General features: G+C 29.2%; 2 protein-coding genes across 3 annotated transcripts in view; one reads left to right on the forward strand and one right to left on the reverse strand.

Moving 5' to 3' along the window:
• The window catches only part of LOC127284996 (deoxynucleoside kinase), a 421,619-nt gene that overhangs the window by 371,156 nt on the left and 30,680 nt on the right, over positions 1-19,783 (reverse strand). The window lies entirely within an intron of this gene.
• LOC127284984 (protein patched) overlaps positions 511-19,783 on the forward strand; it is a 51,516-nt gene continuing 32,243 nt past the window's right edge. For both annotated transcript variants that reach the window (XM_051310733.1, XM_051310734.1), the window contains exons 1-2: positions 511-1,804; positions 19,379-19,571. In XM_051310733.1, the coding sequence (XP_051166690.1) occupies positions 1,574-1,804; positions 19,379-19,571 (424 nt within the window). In that variant the 5' untranslated portion in view covers positions 511-1,573. The remainder of the gene's footprint in view (positions 1,805-19,378; positions 19,572-19,783) is intronic.

Here is a 19,783-nt window from a genome sequence, read left to right on the forward strand (position 1 = left end):
ATGAAAATTATGAAAAACTAATCACCCTTTATTGGATTTAATTCTCATTTAGCCTAAGTGTCATTTGAGCTAATCATTCCAGTTCATTGAATTACATAACCTAAAAAAACAAAATAAATAAATTGGCTCAATTCACAGAGAGATTGTTGACAATATTTTATAGGTTATGAGTCAAAATGAAAAAAAAATCAATTGAATCAATTCACAGAGAGATTGTGACAATTTTTGTTTTTATAGGTTATGAGTCATAATGAAAAATCATAATACGTAAAATGAAAATTTGCCAGAGGAATTGTAAATTATTATAGAGACGTTACTGAATGTTTGTGTGCCGCAAGAGACTCGGGGGACAGGGATCCTCTATACACACGGTTGTGTGATCGTTTGAGATCAGAAAATAGTTGGTGGTGGGGTGTATCCGTCAACTATGGCCGGCGCACACAAGGCAAGAGGAGAGGGCCACGAAAGAAATGTAGCAGCGCATTTTGCTTTAGTACTGACTTAGCCAACACTGGGAACGGTGGTGGTCGTGTAAGTTTAAATATACGCGTATAACTCATAAGAGCCGGGTGTTGTTTTTACCTGATGATGATAATGATAATAATAGGACGAGAAATTTAAAAAAAAAACGCCAATACCAAAAAAATTTTAAAAAAAAAAGTTTTCTAAATTCCGTGTTTGTGTGTGTGTTTTTGGTAGTAACAAGATTTGTCAAAAATTTAGCTTTTTTAATTTTTTACAATAATGTAAATCATAAAACACATCTTTTCTTCATGAAGAAGAGAGAATTTTTGTGTTTTTCTTTCTCGGCATCATCGTTGAAAACAGATCAACTGCGGTCCACCGCCTACACACATATATACATATATCGTGTGTGTAACCGGATGCCATCGGCGGACCCAAACGTCGTAGACGCGTTGTTGCTCTCTCTCATCTCACCGATTTTTCTTTTATAACCAATAAAGAAGAAAAGTTTTTCTTTTTTCTCCCCCCCCCCCAAAAAAAAAACCCCGTTTTTATTCATCACAGCCTCCTTGGATTATCGAGGCTATTAATTCCCTCCCCACTCCTTTAATATTGGCACACAAGACAAGTTGTGAAAAAAAATTTTGTTTTTCAAAAAAAAAGAGCGCAATTTTCGCGCCAATAGTAGTGTGCCGTGTAGTGCATGCCGGGAAGAATAGTGTCCAATCATCATGAGCCAAGTTTTTTCGTGCGAATTACAAAACTTAATCAAGTGATAATATTTTTCTTTCTTTCATTCATTTTTTTGTGGGTGTTTACATGAAATTTAAGTGTAAGGGAGTGAGAGTGGTGTGGGTCAATTATTGTGGCCGAAGACCATTTTACGGGTCCTGGATTACGAGGTGATTTTTTTCGATCAGAAGAAGAAAAAGTTTTTTTTTTTTGTTTTTTTTTTATGAGGAAAAAGTTGACAATAAAATAGTTGCAGCAAATTTTTTCTAAAAAAAAAAAATTGTGGGGGAAAATAATTCCCCACTAGGAATTAAAAAAAAAAAGAAAAATCAAAAATATTGATAATACGCCGCTCGGGGCAGATGCATGACGGATCATGACCGCTGCGTCCGGTCCAACAGGGATCCTAGCGGGACGCCCTTCTGTTTGTCAGAGCCAGTCGCAAAATGCAACTGACAACACTAAGACCAATAATAACAACAACAATAATAACATTAACAACAAGCAATTGGCAATTCTTAAAAGTGATGAAATCAGACATAACTCGGATCTTTATATCAGGACAAGTTGGACAGATGCAAAAATTGCCTTGGATCAACTTGAGAAGGTAATTTTTTTTTTTTTTTTTTTTTATTTTTCTGTAATTTTTATTTCAAAAATGGAAAACTGAAAAAATACAAAGAATGCAGATTTCATCATACTCTTGAATAATTTTAAATGAAAGGTGTTCAAAAATATTTGAAAACAATTAAATATCTCGAAAAGTATACCCAAAATATTGAGCCTTATTCTAGATATTAGGACCGAACTTTTTCTATACAATAAAGTAAATTCACCAAAAAAAAAAACTCTATATTGGGGGATGTTTGAGGTGACAAATTATGATTTCTAAGACAATTTTCAAATTCGTCCTGGGGCCCAAAGTAGGGCCCCACTGTAAAAAGTATTTTCCAAAAGCTACTACTCTCTAAATCTGAATTAGTAATAATTTTCACTAATTTAAATTAGTGACTCACTTTTTGTTTCTGAATTAGTAAAATTTTACTAATTCTAAAGCAAAAAGTGAGTCACTAATTTAAATTAGTAAACATTTTTACTAATTCAGATTTAGAGAGTAATTTTCAATGTCAAATTTGTAATCCCACTAAAATTCTGTATTTAGACAAGTGTGATATACATAACCAAAATTTTGGGCCTTATACCAAATATTGGGCCTGAACTAATTCAACAATTAAGTAAGCTCGCAAAAATTTATAAACTTGAGAAGATTTTGGAATTTAGGAATATTTCGAAATTATTTTATTTTATTATTTCAACTACAAAAATGCTCAAATTCTAAAGTTTGCGACAACCAGAATGTACCGACTTTTATTGCGGTCGCCTGGCGGCCTACCTGAGTGTAGGAGATACCAAAGGTACATGATTTTCTTCAAACTATCATTTTTGAAATTATATTTGACCGTGAATATTATATTTGTTAAAATATTTACAAGATGAATTGTTTAATAACAAATTAAATAATATCTATTACTTAGCGTGAATATGTTAGCCGCTACATCAATTTTCAAATTGGGCCTGGTTCCCAATGTAAAGCCCCACTGTAAATAAAATAGTTTTTAAAAATTAGACTACTAAATTTCCAAGTCAAATTCGTAATTTGCCGCTAAAATTCTGTGTTTAGACAAGTGTTATACATTATCAAAATATTGAGCCTTATCCCTGATTTTAAGCCTAAAAAATGTTACCCAACTAAGTAAATTCATGAAAATCACTACTTGGTGGTTTTTAGAGACGTTATAGATTACTAATACAAAGTCAATTTTGAAATTGGGCCTTAAATTTGGTGGCCCAATTTAAAAATTAATTTTGAAATCGTAATCTGTGAATTCTAAAAACTCACCAAATAGTGAGTTTCGCGAGTTTAATTAATTGTATAGAAATAATTCAGGCCTAATATTTTTGTTATATGTGCATATTACAAGTCTTAAAGCAGAATTAAAACGAGATTACGAATTTGACATTGAAAATTAGTGGTTTTATTTTTAAAATTTTTCTTTTACAGTGGGGCCTTACATTTAGCTCTAGTCCCAATTTTTTTGGGGTTTAAACATGTATAAAAATAATAATTATAATTACACTAATATAGACGATTTTGAGTGATCGAAAGGATACTTAGTTTTTCAATTTTGTGATTCACACACTGAAGAAAGATACCAAAGAAGCAAAAAAAATTGTAGGTTATGTTATAAATGTTCCTTTTTAATTATATAAAATCAGAATCATTTTTAATGGAATATTTTCTGTGCAATGAAGACTCAATGTTTTGTATTGAGAATTGATCACTCCTAAACTATCGTAAACATAACCTATAATTTTTTTGCTTCTTGGTTTCCCTTTCTTCAGGGTTCGTCACATTTTTAGACTTTCTCATTTTTGAATGAGTCTTTTGATCTAAATTTTCGTTTGGACTTTGTATTTTACACTTTTCTTATATTCTTATTGTTAAAACATTGGATTAGAAGAAAAGTGTTCTTGAAAGAAACATTTTGCTCAACAATATATATATATATATATATATATGTGGTAAATATTAATAGTTCTTATTGAAAAATGATTATAGTATGTATATTGAAAAGAAATGATTATTATTAAAGAAAAGAAAGAAATGAAAATGAAACATTTTGCTGATCATAAAACATACATTATTAAACATCATCTTGACGATGATGATCATTATATAGTATATATGAGATACATAAAGAAAAAGGAGGGTTGGTGATAATATCTTGTAATTATTACTTTAATATACAATCAGTAACTTTATATCAATTATTGTCGTGTTTACGATATCAATAAGAATATGTCTTGTATGAATAAAATTGTAGTATCATTCACTGATCATGACATTGCAACACACAGAAATTAAATTAAATATAATATGATACAATGTTCAAATCGTCAATTAATATATTTTTATATTTTCTATACTCTTTAAATTAGTAATTAATTGCAAATTTAGACATGAAAACTTTTTCCCTTCAATCTTTTTAGAACCTACTGTAAATTTTATATGAAATTTTATTTATAAACTGAAAAAAAAATTCATTTGATTCAAACAATAATCGATTACTTGACTATTATGAAATAAATATTTTTAAATATTTGTTTTAAATACAGAAATTATTGGTTCAAATAAAGTTTATTTTAATTTAATTATTTAGTTCTAGTAAATATTTATTTGATAATAGTCAAGTAATCGAGTATTTGAATCAAATAAATTTTTTTAGTGCGTAACTTTCAGAATATCACAGAAAATTAAAAGGCATTAAAATAAGCTGCAACGCTTATTATTTTAATCCAATTTTGCTTAATTTAATCCATTTTGGTATTAAAATAATAAGCAAAATTGGATTAAAATAATAAGCGTTGCAGCTTATTTTAATGCCTTTTAATTTTCTGTGATTAGAATATATTTTTCAAAAACTTGAAAACTATTTTTTAATTTATAAATAACAAAAAAAATTATATGAATAAGATTTTTGAAAGAAAGTAAATTTTTTTTCTAAAGCATTTAAAATTCTTTATAGAATTGTAGCGAGGATTCTAACAAGTCTTTCAGAATCTGTAACCAACAAGAAACTTTCTTAAATTTCTCTCTCTCTTTCTTTCTCAGAATCTTCTAGAATCAAAAGCAAACTTCTTTTTCATAAATTTTTAAAAACAATTTTTTATATTAAATAAGAAACATTAAATCGTTATTTTTTAATATCGAACAAATGGTAAAATCATTATTCATATAATTCTTTATATTATTTTCAATAAAAACTTCAATTTTGTATTTTGTATACATAAAAAAAAATATTTTTCTTCTTTGGAATTGCATTTAAATGAGATTACTAATAAAAATTGAAGTTTGAATAAAAATTATATTTGTTATAAATTATATTATTATTATTATTATTATTATTATTATTATTATATTAATGTATATTATACCTATATTAACAATAATAAAGATGATAATAATAATATTAAAAACTATTAATATAAAAATACAATTTAAAAATTCGAGTTCCTAAAGTGTTTGTGAATATACCAAATAAAGAAATAATAATTGACAAATCGTATAAGTTCAATTAATACCTAATCGTATAAAAATAAGATGAAATTTATGTATATATAATTTTTATGGACTACGCTTGGATAGTTGAGTGAAATGAGAAGGAGAGCAAGAATAATGGTAGAGTAATATGCAATTCTCATATTTTTTTTACTATAAGCGTTTCGTCTAGCATTGAAAACATATAAATACCGTTAGTAGGAGCATTTAAATCGCCCGCGCCGCATTCCTATACATATATATTATATACTCGCAGGTATATCTAATCGATGAAACACACTGCTGCTTTGAAGTTTTCAGCATCGCTGTCTCCATTACTCCCTCATATATATATATATATATATGTTTTTCGTCTTTCAATTTTTTTTTCTCAAAATTTAAAAAACAGAGTTTTTCAAAATTTTCTATTTTTCTTTACAATAATTTTCTACAATTTTATTTTGGCAATTTTTATCAATAATAATTTTTAAGAACGGTTTTAAAAAATTTCATTTATTAAAAAAATTCTAAACTTAGAATTTAAAAAATTTTCAACTATCTTACAAAATTATTTTTTTATAAAATTTATAAAAATCAATAAAAAAAACTTAAGGAAATTATTATTATTATTATTATTATATTGTTATTATAATTATTATATTAATAATTATATTAGGGGCTGTCCATAAACTACGTTACCACTTCTTCATTCTTTTTAGACCCCCTCCCCCCCCTCGTTACCATTGCGTTAAATGCATTTTTTTTAGATTTTTTGACCCCCTCCCCCCCCCTAAAATAGGTAACGTAGTTTATGGACGGCCCCTTATTAGAATAAATAAATTAAAAATGTTTTCCAAAATTATATATTTACAATATGTGACGCACCACGAGAGAAGGGGCCTTACATAAAAATTTTAGGTTATGTTTTTTGATTTTTGAAGTGAAAATACATCAATACTCTTAATACAATACATTTATGTTTAAGTTTCCATTACATTAAAAAAAAATTGAATAAAAACTATTTTTGATTTTACCTAATTATAAGAAGAAACTTTTTATCAGGGTAAAACTATCACTAAACATAAGATAACCTAAAATTTTTTTCGACGTTCCTTCTCTCGTGAAGCGTCACGCATATATTTTCAAATAACATTATTGAGAAAACATTTTTTTCTACAAATTAAAAAAAAGAAATGAAATTAAAAAATTTAATACATTAAATATACGTAATTATCCATTATATAATAAATAACAAAAATAGCTCATTGATTTCTAAATATAATTATATCAAGGAAAAGTTTAATTAAAATAAGAAAAAAATATTCATATCTCCGAGAAATGATTTAAAATTTCCCCATTTAAATAAACGATCTCGAGTTCAAAGAACTTGCTTTTTTAGGATGACTATATTTAAAGAATTGCTCTTTGATTCAAAGAAACAATTTTACCTGAAATAAAAAATGAGTCTTTCAGGAAATAATAATTTTTACGAGGTTTTCAGACTCTACTATGTATATATATATATATATATATATATACATGTATCATCATTTATTTGTGGATTTATGAATGTACATTGAATTTTTTTTTCGTTTTTTGCATTTTTCAAAATTTATTCTAAGCATGTGTCTTCCTTAAAATAACGAACAAACTTGGTTATTTTTTTGCTCGTTATCCGTAATGTAATCTAAACAGCTGGCTTGACTTTAGGACCCGCATATATAGACTTCTCTTTTTCTCGTGTGCATACACACACATATATATATTCATTATTACAAGAACTGTAAACTTTCACACACGTGGGTGGTCTCACTTATATTATGTGTATATTAACAGTGAAGCAAAACTTTAACTTTATTAACTAAAGATAAATGAGAATATATAAGCCAAAAGGGAAATTTTTTTTATATGAAAACAATCATGAATATTTCCTCCCTCTCAAAAAAAAAGAAATAAAAAAAAATTACACTTGACATGAATCTTATTAACAATAAAACTCATATATTTGCCATGAATTTTATTTGACAAAATTTATTTCCCATATATAAATGGTAAATATTTTTTATGCCACTTGGCATAAAATTTACTCGACACTTAAAACTCATGTGACATAAAAAAAAAAAAACTGGCACTTGACATAAATCTTTATTATAAAAACTCAAAAATTTTATTTGTCATAAATCTAATTTGATATAAAACTTAAATTTTATTTGAAATGAACTTTTTTTTATGTGTCAAGTGAAATTTATGATAAATAAGTTTTATGTCAAGTGAGAATTATGGCAAACGAATTTTGTCAAATGAAATTTATGAGTTTTGTGCTTTACATTTAGTATAGGGAAAATTTATTTGGAAACATACAGTAGCGCCATCTGTTGATTTTGTAAGTTTATATGTGACACGCTCTGAAGAAAGGGACTTTAGAAGCAACAAAATATAGGTTATATGTTTTGAAATTTGTAATTGAAAATACACAAAGAAGAGGATCAACTTTCAATAGAAATAATTGATATTTAAATCTTTATTACATCCAAAATATTTAATGAAAACTGATTTTAATTTTACAAAAGTAAAAAGAAACTTTGAATCAAGGTAAAATTAGCGTAAACATAACAACCTATAATTCGTTTGCTTCTAAGGTCCCTTTCTTCAGAGCGCGTTACATTATGTATTTATTTCAATATATTTTTTGTTAAGTTAATTTTTTTCGCTTAATGTAATAATATTTTATACACCTTTTTAAATTAATTTATAACGAACCAAATTTTTATTTGAATTAACTAAACTCTGTTTGGTTAAGTTAAATTAACTTTTTCTCTAAGTAAGGTTACGACATAACGAAATGCTATTTTTCATCTGTTAATATGAAAATCCCCTCTTTTTGTATATATACAATCGCTCATATATCAATTCAAAAAAAAATGAATAATTTAAATTGACAGTCACTATAATCTTTTCAAAATTTCAGTAATATATAATTTAGGTTTAAAACATATACCTATATATATATATATATATATACCTAAGATCGAATTTCATATTTCGAAACTATTGTTTTTCTGACAATCAGCCCCTTTCAGTCATCATCTGTGAAAACTTTAATCTTCTTGAAAATAATATGTGAGCCCCTTTTGAAAACTGCCGAAAAATCTGTTGGCCACGTGAGGTATACACGTATACATATACTAACAGAAACTCTCCAGGGAACTTGGTTTCGAAAACTTATAGTATTTGAAAAATCCCTTTTTGGTATTTCATATGAATTAGCTCTCATATACCAAAGTTCCAGGAATGCCAAAGGAAACATCCCCTTGACACTGTATAATTTAGAGAACCCTCTCTAGAGTTTAATTAAAGCCAAAAGTTATAATATCTCTCACTTTTCACACTCATTTGAAACTATTTTTGTAATTGTTCTATATAGGGTTTCATATTTCAAAAACCATCTGGGATTCAATATTTTTCTGTTCAAATATACATTTTTTCGTTAAATTTTTTTTAAAAATTTATTTACATATTTTATTATTATTATTATTATTATTATTATTATCATAATTAGTTAATTTAATTATTTTATTTATTTAATTCCAATTATTTAATAATTACTATTAATTTTTTCAGTTAATTTTTCAAATATTCAGAAAATTAAAAATTATTAAATTATTTTTCAAATTTAAATATAATTTATAGATATAATTAATAAATTAATTAAAATTTAAATTTGTTTATTGTAATTTTTAAATATGCTGTATTCGATGTTAGGTTTTAAAAATTCAAAATGTCGGATGCAATATGGAGGACAATTAAAAAAAAAAAATTATTGGATTTTCATAAAAATCTATATCTTTTATAACTTTTTTTAAAATTATTCTCCATATTGCATCCGCCGTTTTGAATTTTTTAAATCTGACACCGGATTCGTTATCAGCGATCCAAAACATTTCTAGATACCGATTTGCATGCAAATCTAATAATTTTTTTAAAAACTTGTCCGCCATATTGCAACCGCCATTTTGAATTTTAAAAATCTCAGATCCGATTCGTAATCAAAGACCCAAAAACCCGTCGAACTCAAGCCTACAAGAATTTTGAGTTACTTGTTTGATTAGACATGTTTTTTTGAGGTTAGAAAAAATCCTGACGTGATGGAGCAAATCGGACTTCAGATTCGTGTTGAGCGCATCAAAATATATAAGAAAATCATATATTCTATGCCTTGGAAAAAATTCGATTTTTTGTGGAGTCCTGTGTTATAATTTTTATTTTTTCCAAATGATTAGATTATTCTTAATTAAAATAAAACTTTAATTAAACAAGAAATTCACAATAATTTCTTAATTAATTTTTTTTTGATCAGTTTTATAATTTATTTATTAGTTATAAAAATTTTTTTTTTGATAAGGTATTTTGAAAGCGTTGAAAGTTGTTGCAGCATACCTTTAAACTCAAAAGAATCGTCTCTGGACCCTTCTATAAAAGCATTTTGATACTTTACGAAAGATTGGATTCTTCGATCACCTTCTAGAATACTCGAGAGGAGACTCGGTCCAAGGTTCTCGCATTCCGTTTGATTCTTTTCAAGCCCTTTAAACGCTGCTATATATATAAACACAATATTGGACGATATTCAAAATTCATTAATGTTTATCTGTACAAAAGATAGAATTTTCTTTGAATTACTATTTGATACGATTTTCATTAAATCGAATGCAGGTTACAATTTTTGAGGTTAGATCCCAACTCGTGACTACTTTTGTCTATTGGGATCAGAAATCATAGGGAATCATGGGAAAAATAACCCACTTGCGGTAGCCATTTTGAAAATTCATCTATCTCTTAAGCATATGTTAAAAGAGAGACCGAACGAAAAATGGCTACCACAAGTGGGTCGACACCAGATGGCGTATCGCAGTTCTGCGGTTCCCAATACAATTTGGTCTCATCGTAATTTTAAAACTTAGTTACACTTTTTCGAACTAGGTCGATAGCAAGCGTCTATTGATAAATCTACTTTTGATTTTGAACATTTATATTTTAAAAATACCGAACGTTTATAATTTTTGAGGTTAGCCACCACCTCGTGACTTTTTTCGTCTATAAAATTTTGTGTAATTGTAATTTTTCCACTTTCTTTCGCTTTTTTCAACTAATTTAATGGCAAGCGTCAAATGGTATATCTACTTTTGATTTTAAACATTTATATTACAAAAATATTGAATTTTAAAATGTTTGAGGTTAGCCTTCACCTCGTAACTTCATTCCTTTATAAAATTATCTTTAATCCTAATTTTTCAACTTTCTGTCGTTTCTGAATGAAAATTCGAACGAATAAAATTCTAAAAATGAAAATTCAAACATATAGAAATTAATTTTCGGTTATATAAAAATTCTAACAAACTAATTTTTTTGGACATTATTCATACGTCTCATTTTTTTTTTGCGTGTTATAGTTTAAAAAAATTGAGATGGAATTGTACAGTCGCTATGAAACAGGATGAAGGAGAGGGGGGGAGGGGAAACCTTTTAAATGAGTAGCTTAACAAAGTTGAGATTTATGCGTCTGCTGAATCCGGCAGAGTGTAATAACTCTAAAAGAACACGGAGTGAGATGAAAAAGAATATAAATACCAGAAATAATGGAAGATCCGTAAAGTATTTTACCAGATTGGTCGCTGCAGAAACTTGTCCCTTTTTTTTATTCAAGTTTTGCTGGTTATTTACGCAATTGCGCAATTGCTCGAACCATCAGACAAGTCCGGCATATCAGAGTCCAAGACAATTGAATAAATAATAATAATAAAAAAAGTAAAAAAAAAAAGAAAGAAAGAGAGAGAGAGAGACAGAGAAAAAAAAGATGTATTTTGTTGGACGGGGTCGGTGCTCCACTTTTCTCTTGAAAGTGCCGCGTACGTCCGCGAGAGCAGCGCGTTCATGCAAGATGAGTCAGTCGCTCGCGGGCACTGGCCTCGTGTTTATACCAAAGATGCAAGCGAGCGGAAAAAATAATCACCGAAATAAAAAAAAAAACAAAAGAAAAGAAAGAAAAGAGAAAAAATCAACATGTGTGTGATTTAATTCTAAGATTGGGCTTTATATATGTGCTCTGATGCAACCGGTCTTACTTGATGAATTTTTCTTCCTGCGATGTATAAATAAATAAATCCATTGATTCATATTTTTTTTTTATATTAATTTAAGAACAATCTTTATATATATTTATTTATTTAACAGATGTAAACGATCTTTATACAATATGAGTTAACAAATTTTTCAGGTCTAGTATTATACGACTTTTTCTGACTTTTTTTTCGACTTATTTAAATAAGATGCGACTTTTTCGACATTTTTTTACAATTTTTTTTTTTACAAAATTTTTTTAAAAAAATACGTCTTTTTTAGTATACAATGCAGATGTTCATCAGATCTTCTTTATTTCAATTATTTAACAAATTTTTAACCTTAATTTTTCTCTAATTTAATTATTTTTAATAACTTTAATGAAAGTCTTCACAAATTCAAATATCTTACATTGTTTTTCAATTAAAAATTTTATGAAATTCAACAATTTTTATAATTTTAAAAAGAAATCAACAAAAATTTCAATTTAAAACCTTCTAAAATTTAAATATTTCTAAAAATTTCATTTCATTATAACTCTTTCAAAAGTTCAATTATTTTTAATAATTTTAATATTTTTTAAAAAATTTAATTATTTAAAAAAGTTTTTGAAAAACTCTAAAATTGGAGTGTTGTCAGAATTTTTTTGTTTTTTTTAGAAATTTGTCCAACTTAATTAACCCATTAAGGACAAATGTTGCTTTCAGGCAACATGAACATTTTTTTGTTATATAAGTTCCTTGATTTTCAAAACTAAAAATTAAACCAATGTTTTTCATTTAGTATAATAAATTTCCAATTCTAAACTCTAGTTTTGAGATTTAAAAAAACCTTAATTACTTTCGCTTAAAAATTTGTTTAAAAATCAAAAATCGTGCTTTTTTAAGATATTATTTGGTCCTCAAAGGGTTAAAATTAAAAAAATTTTTGTCTTCGATTCTAAAATATTGGAAATAAATTCTTTTGATAATATTTCTATAGAATTATTCTTATTAAGGAATTAATAAAATGGATTGATTATCTAATAACATTAATTATTTAAAGTAAAATACTTATCAATTATTTAAATTTAATTTAAAAAAAAAATGGATTTTTTCGACTTTTTTTGCGCCTTAAAGTCGATCCGAGGCCTGAAATAGAAATATTTCTACTATTAACTTAGTTAAAAATAACTAATTATCAGTTAAATACATTTTTAGGTTATGTAAAAATAACTCAAATTTTAGTAAAACTTCTATTAATTAATACAATTAGTGAAATTTGAATAGTAATTATTATTATTATAACAATAATAATAATGATAATAATACTAAAAATAGTAATAACAATAATAATAATAATAATAATAATAATAATAATAATAATAATAATAATAATAATAATAATAAAGAATTATTTTTATTAATACTATTATAATTATTATCATTATTGGATCCTCTAAAAGGTAGCAAAATTGACGTTTTCATTTTGAAAATCCAGACGAGTAACACAGGTAGCTCCAACTTTATATATACATTTTATATGTATATATATATATATAGGTATATGTATACATATATATATATATATGTAAGTATGTGTATATTGAATCGAGACATGAAGCGTGACTCGTTGGGCTTTTAACTAGCCGGGATTCTTTAGAGTGTCGGCAAGATTTAACGAGACGACACGATCCCGAATCGAATTTCGAATCAGAGTGAAAGTCATTGCAAACGGAAGATCGTTTAGATTTAGAAGGGAGAAGGAAAAAGAAAAAAAAAAGAAAAAAAAACCGGTTCTAAATAACAATCCTAACGCGAAGATCCTTCAATGAAAAAAAAAAAAAAATCCCATGGTGACAAAAGAAAAGTCCCTAAATTTAAAAAAGAATACCACATTTCTTGATATTTTAAATACGATATAAAAGGTATAAAAAAAAATCTACTCTCCTCCACCCCTTGGAAGAAGAAAAAACCTAAAAATCTTTTAAAAAAACGGTTTTCCTTTCCCTCATAAACAATGTCTGGGAGTAAAGTAAAGAGTTTAATTACACACAAGAGTGCGGTTATATATACATATATATATAGAATATAAGGCGACTGTCTCTGACATTTCCTAATCGTGGCTTAATTTCTGGCAGCTGAACCGAGCCCGTACAATGCTGAGCATTCATACACATATACATGTACACATTTTGCCTTCCATCATTTATATGTGTTAGTGATGAGATTAAAGGGCGCCGACATCGTGTGAGGCTTCCATACTAATAATACCGGGAGGAACCATTGCGCTGCAGAGGGTGAAGAAGAAGAAGATGCTTGTACGCTTGGCGGCGGAGGGAATCGAAAATTCATGGTCGGTCGCACAATACAGCATATATAGATTCATCGATCCCTCCCCTTCAATGACTTCTTTTCATCGCGTGTTTTCTTTTTTTTTCTTATTTTTATTCACAGAGAAACACTATAAATATTGTTTACTTTGCTTTTTGTGTAATTTATATATATATATATATATATATATATATATATATATATATATATATATATGAATAGGGTCAAAGCATTTTTGCCGCTTGACACCTCTTGGGAATTTTAAATTCATTCACTAAGAGAAATTTTTTTATTCACATCGTATATATATATATGTACACATATATAAACTGCATACAGGTAAATAAGTAGTAACATTTTTAGGTTAGTCCTCACTTCGCGATTTTTTTCTTCTTTAAAATGGTTTTCCATTTGGAATTTTTATATCTTTTTTCGTTTTTTGGAATTATTTTGATGGCAAAAGTCTAACGGTACATCTACATTTAATTTTAAACATTTATAATCCAAAAATACTGAATACAATTAAAAAATTTTTGAGGTTAGGCTTCACCTACTCATTTTTTTCGTCTCTAAAATTTTGTCTAATACTCAGTTTTTAACTTTCTTTCACTTTTTCGAAGTATTTCAATGGACAAATTTACATTTTATTTGGAACATTTAAATTCTAAGAATATCGAGTGCAGTATAAAATTTTGAGGTTATACCCCACTTAGTAACTTTTTTCGTCCATGCAATTTTGTCTAATCGTAATTTTTTTACTTTCTTTCGATTTTTCGACATATTTCCATGGCAAATGTCTATCTATACATTTTAAACATTTCAAAAATATAGAATACAATTAAAAAATTTTGAGGTTAGTCCCAAGTCTCGACTTTTTTTTTCTATAAAATGTTTTTCAAATCAAAATTTTTATACCTCGTTTAGTAAAGTATGAATTCTGATCAATTCCCATACTTTAGTTTGCCAGAGTATGGGAAAAGTATGAGGCCAAGAGTTTAAAATTTGAGAAATTCAACGAAAAAAATTAAATTTTTGACAATAATTTATTATTCTCGCATCCCATACTTTTCTCATACTCTGGCCATTCTTTATTGTGCAAACTAAAGTATGGGAATTGATCAGAATTCATACTTTACCCATACTTTCATTTTTACACGGGAAGCATCTACTGATACATCTACTTTTGATTTTAATTTATATTTCAAAAATATTGAATGCAGTTTACAATTTTTGAGGTTAGCCACCACCTCGTGTCTTTTTTCGTCTTCAAAATTTTGTCGAATCGTAATTTTTCCACTTTCTTTCGCTTTTTCCAACCATTTTGATGGCAAGCCTCGAATGGTACATCTACATTTGATTTTAAATATTTATAATACCAAAAATATCGAATACAGTTTATTATTTTTGATGTTATACCCCACCTCGCGATTTTTTTCCTCTAGGAAATATTGTCTAATCGTAATTTTTCTACTTTCTTTCACTTTTTCGAACTATTTCGATGGCAAGTATCTAGTCCTAATTTGAAAATCATAGAATTTCATGGGCATTTGTTTCTACCAACAGATGTTTCATTAGATAATAAAGCTCGCAGTCTAGCAATTGCCTTAAAGAAGGTATTTTCATCTGATGTGAAAAAGGCAAGAGAGAGAGAGAGAGACGGGGAACTGTGGGATGGCGTAATAAATTCGGCAGGTGGCAAAGATGAAAGTAGATGCGGGAAGAAACCGTGCGCGCAGGTTGTTCGGTAGCCCGTGAAAAATTTGGGCAATAGAGTTTTATCCTGAAAGGGGATTTCTAAGTAGCCGCGCGAATTTAGTGGAAAGAACCAGAGAGAGAGAGAGAGAGAGAGAGAGAGAGAGAGAGAGAGAGAGAGAGAGAGAGAGAGTAAAAATAAAGTGAGCAAAGGTAGCCGAAAGTTTTCAAGCCGGCTTGAAATAGAAGATCTCTCTTTCATCCTGGCTAGAGGGAAAACACGCCCCCCACTCCTTTGCCGTTTTGGTCGAATGTCTTCGATCTTCGTTTCTGTACACAGGGCCCTAGCGGCCTTTACAGCGGTTCCACATGTATGCGAAGTCGTATAGTCGTTGCGAGCCCCGTATCCCCACTGCGCCATCTACTCAATACACTCCCCTTCTGACGTCACGGAGGGGAGTGCATTGAGTAGATGGCGCAGTGGGGATACGGGGCTCGCAACGTCTATACGACTTCGCATACATGTGGAACCGCTGTTATATATACCTACCTGACTTCAGAACCGGCCTCTTCATTCCCCTCCCTCTAACCTTCTCTTCCTCATCCTTCTTCTTCTTCTTCTTCTTCCTCCTCTACCCACAAGTGCGCATCTCAATCGTCTTTTGACGTTGATAGCTTCATTCGCAAGCAGGAAATGAAAAAAATCGATTTTGCCATGTAACGTTACGCGTATAGATCAGGAAGCTCTTTTGCTCTTTCTTGTATAATAAGGTCAAGGGTAGGGTCAGTTTTCTTTCTTTTTTTTTTTATATCTTCATCATCAGAGGTCCAATGATTTTAGCTACTGGTATATAGCAATCAATATCAGTGATGAATAAACAATAATTTGTAATGATCGAAAGTAAGGAATTTTTAGAATTGTGAATCTTTTATACCATTATGACAAAATTTTCGTAGAAATAAGAGCGGGTTCTCTCTTTCACTCTTGGAGAGGAAATGAGAGACACTTAAAGTGAACGATCAGACATGTTTTAGAGGAGGATAGAAAGAGAGAGAGAGAGGTCTCCTTTCCCGTAAGTAGTCGTGGGTCTTATGGGGTTTCTCAAGGTGGGTAGTATCTACATATTACAACCTCGTGAGTGGGACCACCTTCGTTGACATAAGATCCTGTTATGCTGTCTGCTATATCTGAACGCAGTCAGACTTTCGCCATAAAATATATCAAAAAAGGACGAATCAAAATGTGAACTTTGCGCGCGATAATCAACATATATATATATATACATAAAAATTCCTTTAGATCCATCAGGGAAAAAATGAAATTCATGTACATCAACATTGTATATATGCCTTTGACCCTTATATGGAATGCTGACTTATTAATAAAGAATGGAACTCATTTTCTGTATGTGGAAAAAGCAATAAACTTTCTTTTTTTTTCTACATATCATGTTTGTATAGAAAATAAGGATGGAGATTGTCCGCTTAATTAAATTTCATCCACTAAATGTTTGTGGGAGTTTCATATGAAGGAAGAAAGACATCATCATTGTGAACATTTTTTTTTTCTCCAAGGAAGATAAACTTTCAAGTCTTCATCCCTGTCCAGTTGTTCCACAATGTCATAATCATTCCTGTATACTGGATTACTCAGCATAATTGAGACTTCAGAACGACTACAAAAATTCAATGCTAAATGAAGATTCTTTTCCTCGTGAGCCATCAATTATTATTTCGATGGAAATAAGCTTCTATGACATCTACTTTTTGATTTTTAAAACATTTATATTTCAAAAATACCGAATGTTTACAATTTTAAAGTTTAGACCATCACCTCGTAAATTTTTTTGTCCGTTAAATTTTGTCTAATCGTAATTTTTCTTTTTTCTTTACGAAGTATTTCCATGGCAAGCATCGAAGGGGACATTTACTTTTTATTTTGAACATTTAAATTCTGATAATATCGAATTTAGTATAAAATTTTTGAGGTTAAATCCCACTTCGTAACTTTTTCGTTCACATAATTTTTTACTAATCGTAATTTTTCTACTTTCTTTTCTATTTTCAACTGTTTTGATAGCATGCGTCGAACGGTACATCTGTTTTTAATTTTAAACATTTATATTTCAAAAATATTGAATGCAGTTTACAATTTTTGAGGTTAGGCACCACCTCGTGAATTTTTTTATCTGTAAAATTTTGTCTGATTATAATTTTTCCACTTTCTTTCACTTTTGCCAACTATTTTGATAGCAAGCGTCGAGGGTTGCATTTTTGTATGATTTTGACATTTATATTCTTAAAAAAACCCGAATGCAGTTTAAAACTTTTGAGGTTAAACCCCACCTCGTGACTTTTTGTCCATATAATTTTGTCAAATGATAATTTTTCTACTTTCTTTCACTTTTTCGAACTATTTTGATGGCAAGCGTTGAACGGTACATCTACGTTTAAACATTTATATTTCAAAAATACCGCGAATACAGATTAAAATTTTTTAGGTTAGACCCCCCACCTTGTGCATTTTTTTGTCCATGAATTATTCCAGTAGCAAGCGTATCCACACTTGTTTCAGAATGCTATAATAATTCCTCTATACCAAAATAATAATTATTGATGTTTCAAAACGAATATAAACATTCAAAGCTAAATAAAAATCCTTTTCCCTGTAACTTTGAGACCCATCAAAAAATGTTTCTTTTTTGCTTCCCGTGATGAAAATCACAATTCTGCGAATGGAGGAATAAAATTTTTGAGATGTAATGATGGAGGGGGTAAACGTTGTTTGTACTTTGACAGTTGAGTAACCAAGGAATCCGATCAAGCAAATCGATTATGATGATCGATTAGGCAAGGAGGACAACTTTTTTTTTGGCCTTTTTTTCTCTTTTTTTTGACTTTTTATGGTGCTAAAGTTCCGGCAACATATCAGCTGAAAAAATTGGCAAAAAGGTTGAAGGGAAGAGGTGATACGAGCTTTGTATATGCCATGTGGTGAACGGGATATACTATGGGCCTCAACTCCTGCGGTATAGGGTTACCCGAGCCCACTCCTTCTCGAAACTCTCGTACGTCCGCAGAGTTAATTGGCTGGAAAACCGTCGCTATCCGATACTTGGCTACCGCCCCGCGATACGTGAGCGTATAATCCAGATTTTCATTTGTACTTTTTCACTTTTCTCAACTGATTTTTCCCTTTTTCTAAAAGCATCTCTTTTTCTTCTTCTTCTTTCTTCAGTGGAAGAATCTTGACAATCTTTCATCGCAACTCTTTCACTTGGGTGTTGTCTCTCCTGATTCTCTCTCTTTCTTTCCCTCTAGACGAGAGATAGGTATTGTTGCGGGTGGTCTTACGAGCACATTGTCAGAGTGACCACCAGGTAGTGTGCAACATTGCCCCACTCTCCACCCTCGCATTTCTTTCCTTGATCCTTTCTCTCCTTCTCTCTCTTTCTCCATTTTTTCTTTCTTTATCTTTCATCATATTCGCTCAGACTGAAACCTCGATATCGCGTGTGTTTAACAGGGCTCTATATGACTGTTCATGAACCCCATAAAACAACCTCTAATAAAATAATAATGGAAGATGCCAGTGGGAGATTAAGAGATTGCGCTCGATAGTTATGATGTACTCAACTGATCCTATATAAGCTCTCCAAGTGAATTGTTTCTGCAAACTAATATACTCTTCCCTCATTATCCAAGGTGCAGTTTGACCTGGTCATTAAAAAACAGACCACTAAAAATGGTCCTTGTTAAATGTACTCCAAATTCATAATCTTTGAGGTTTTTTTTTTTTAATCTTTGAAATACCTTTTCTTTCTAAGTAATAGACGAACTAAATATAAATTCACAATTGAAAATAGCAAATTGATACCAAAATACGTTTGTTGAGTGATTCTACTAGAATTATAATTTGTCGAGTTAAATGAAATTGATAAATTTTTTAAATGTTTTTCAGGGCAAAGCGGAAGGTGAAAAATCGAAAATATGGTTCCGGGCCTACTTTCAAAAGGAGCTGAGTCAGCTGGGTAGGTTTGAGCATAAGCATGCGGGCAAGGTCATTTTCGTCGCGATTGTGGCGCTGACAGTTTTCTTTGTGGGCATTAAATCCAGCCAGATTCATCACAAGGTCGAACAACTATGGATACCACGTAAGTGTTCGAGAATAGCTTTTTAATCTTGTCATCATGTTATAAACAATATTTTTTCTCTTTTGTTTGTTTTTTTTTTTTTTATAAAATCCTTTTTACCTTCTCATATAATTTTCTATAGCATTACAATTTTATTATGGCACTATACTAATGGTACATATTGCATTTGAACACCTTGTATAAAACTAAATTTATCCGTAAAGGCGCACTTT

Source organism: Leptopilina boulardi, unplaced genomic scaffold, assembly GCF_019393585.1.
Source record: "Leptopilina boulardi isolate dan_hultmark-lab unplaced genomic scaffold, ZJU_Lbou_2.1 LbouV2_327, whole genome shotgun sequence".
In the NCBI taxonomy this organism is placed as follows: domain Eukaryota; kingdom Metazoa; phylum Arthropoda; class Insecta; order Hymenoptera; family Figitidae; genus Leptopilina; species Leptopilina boulardi.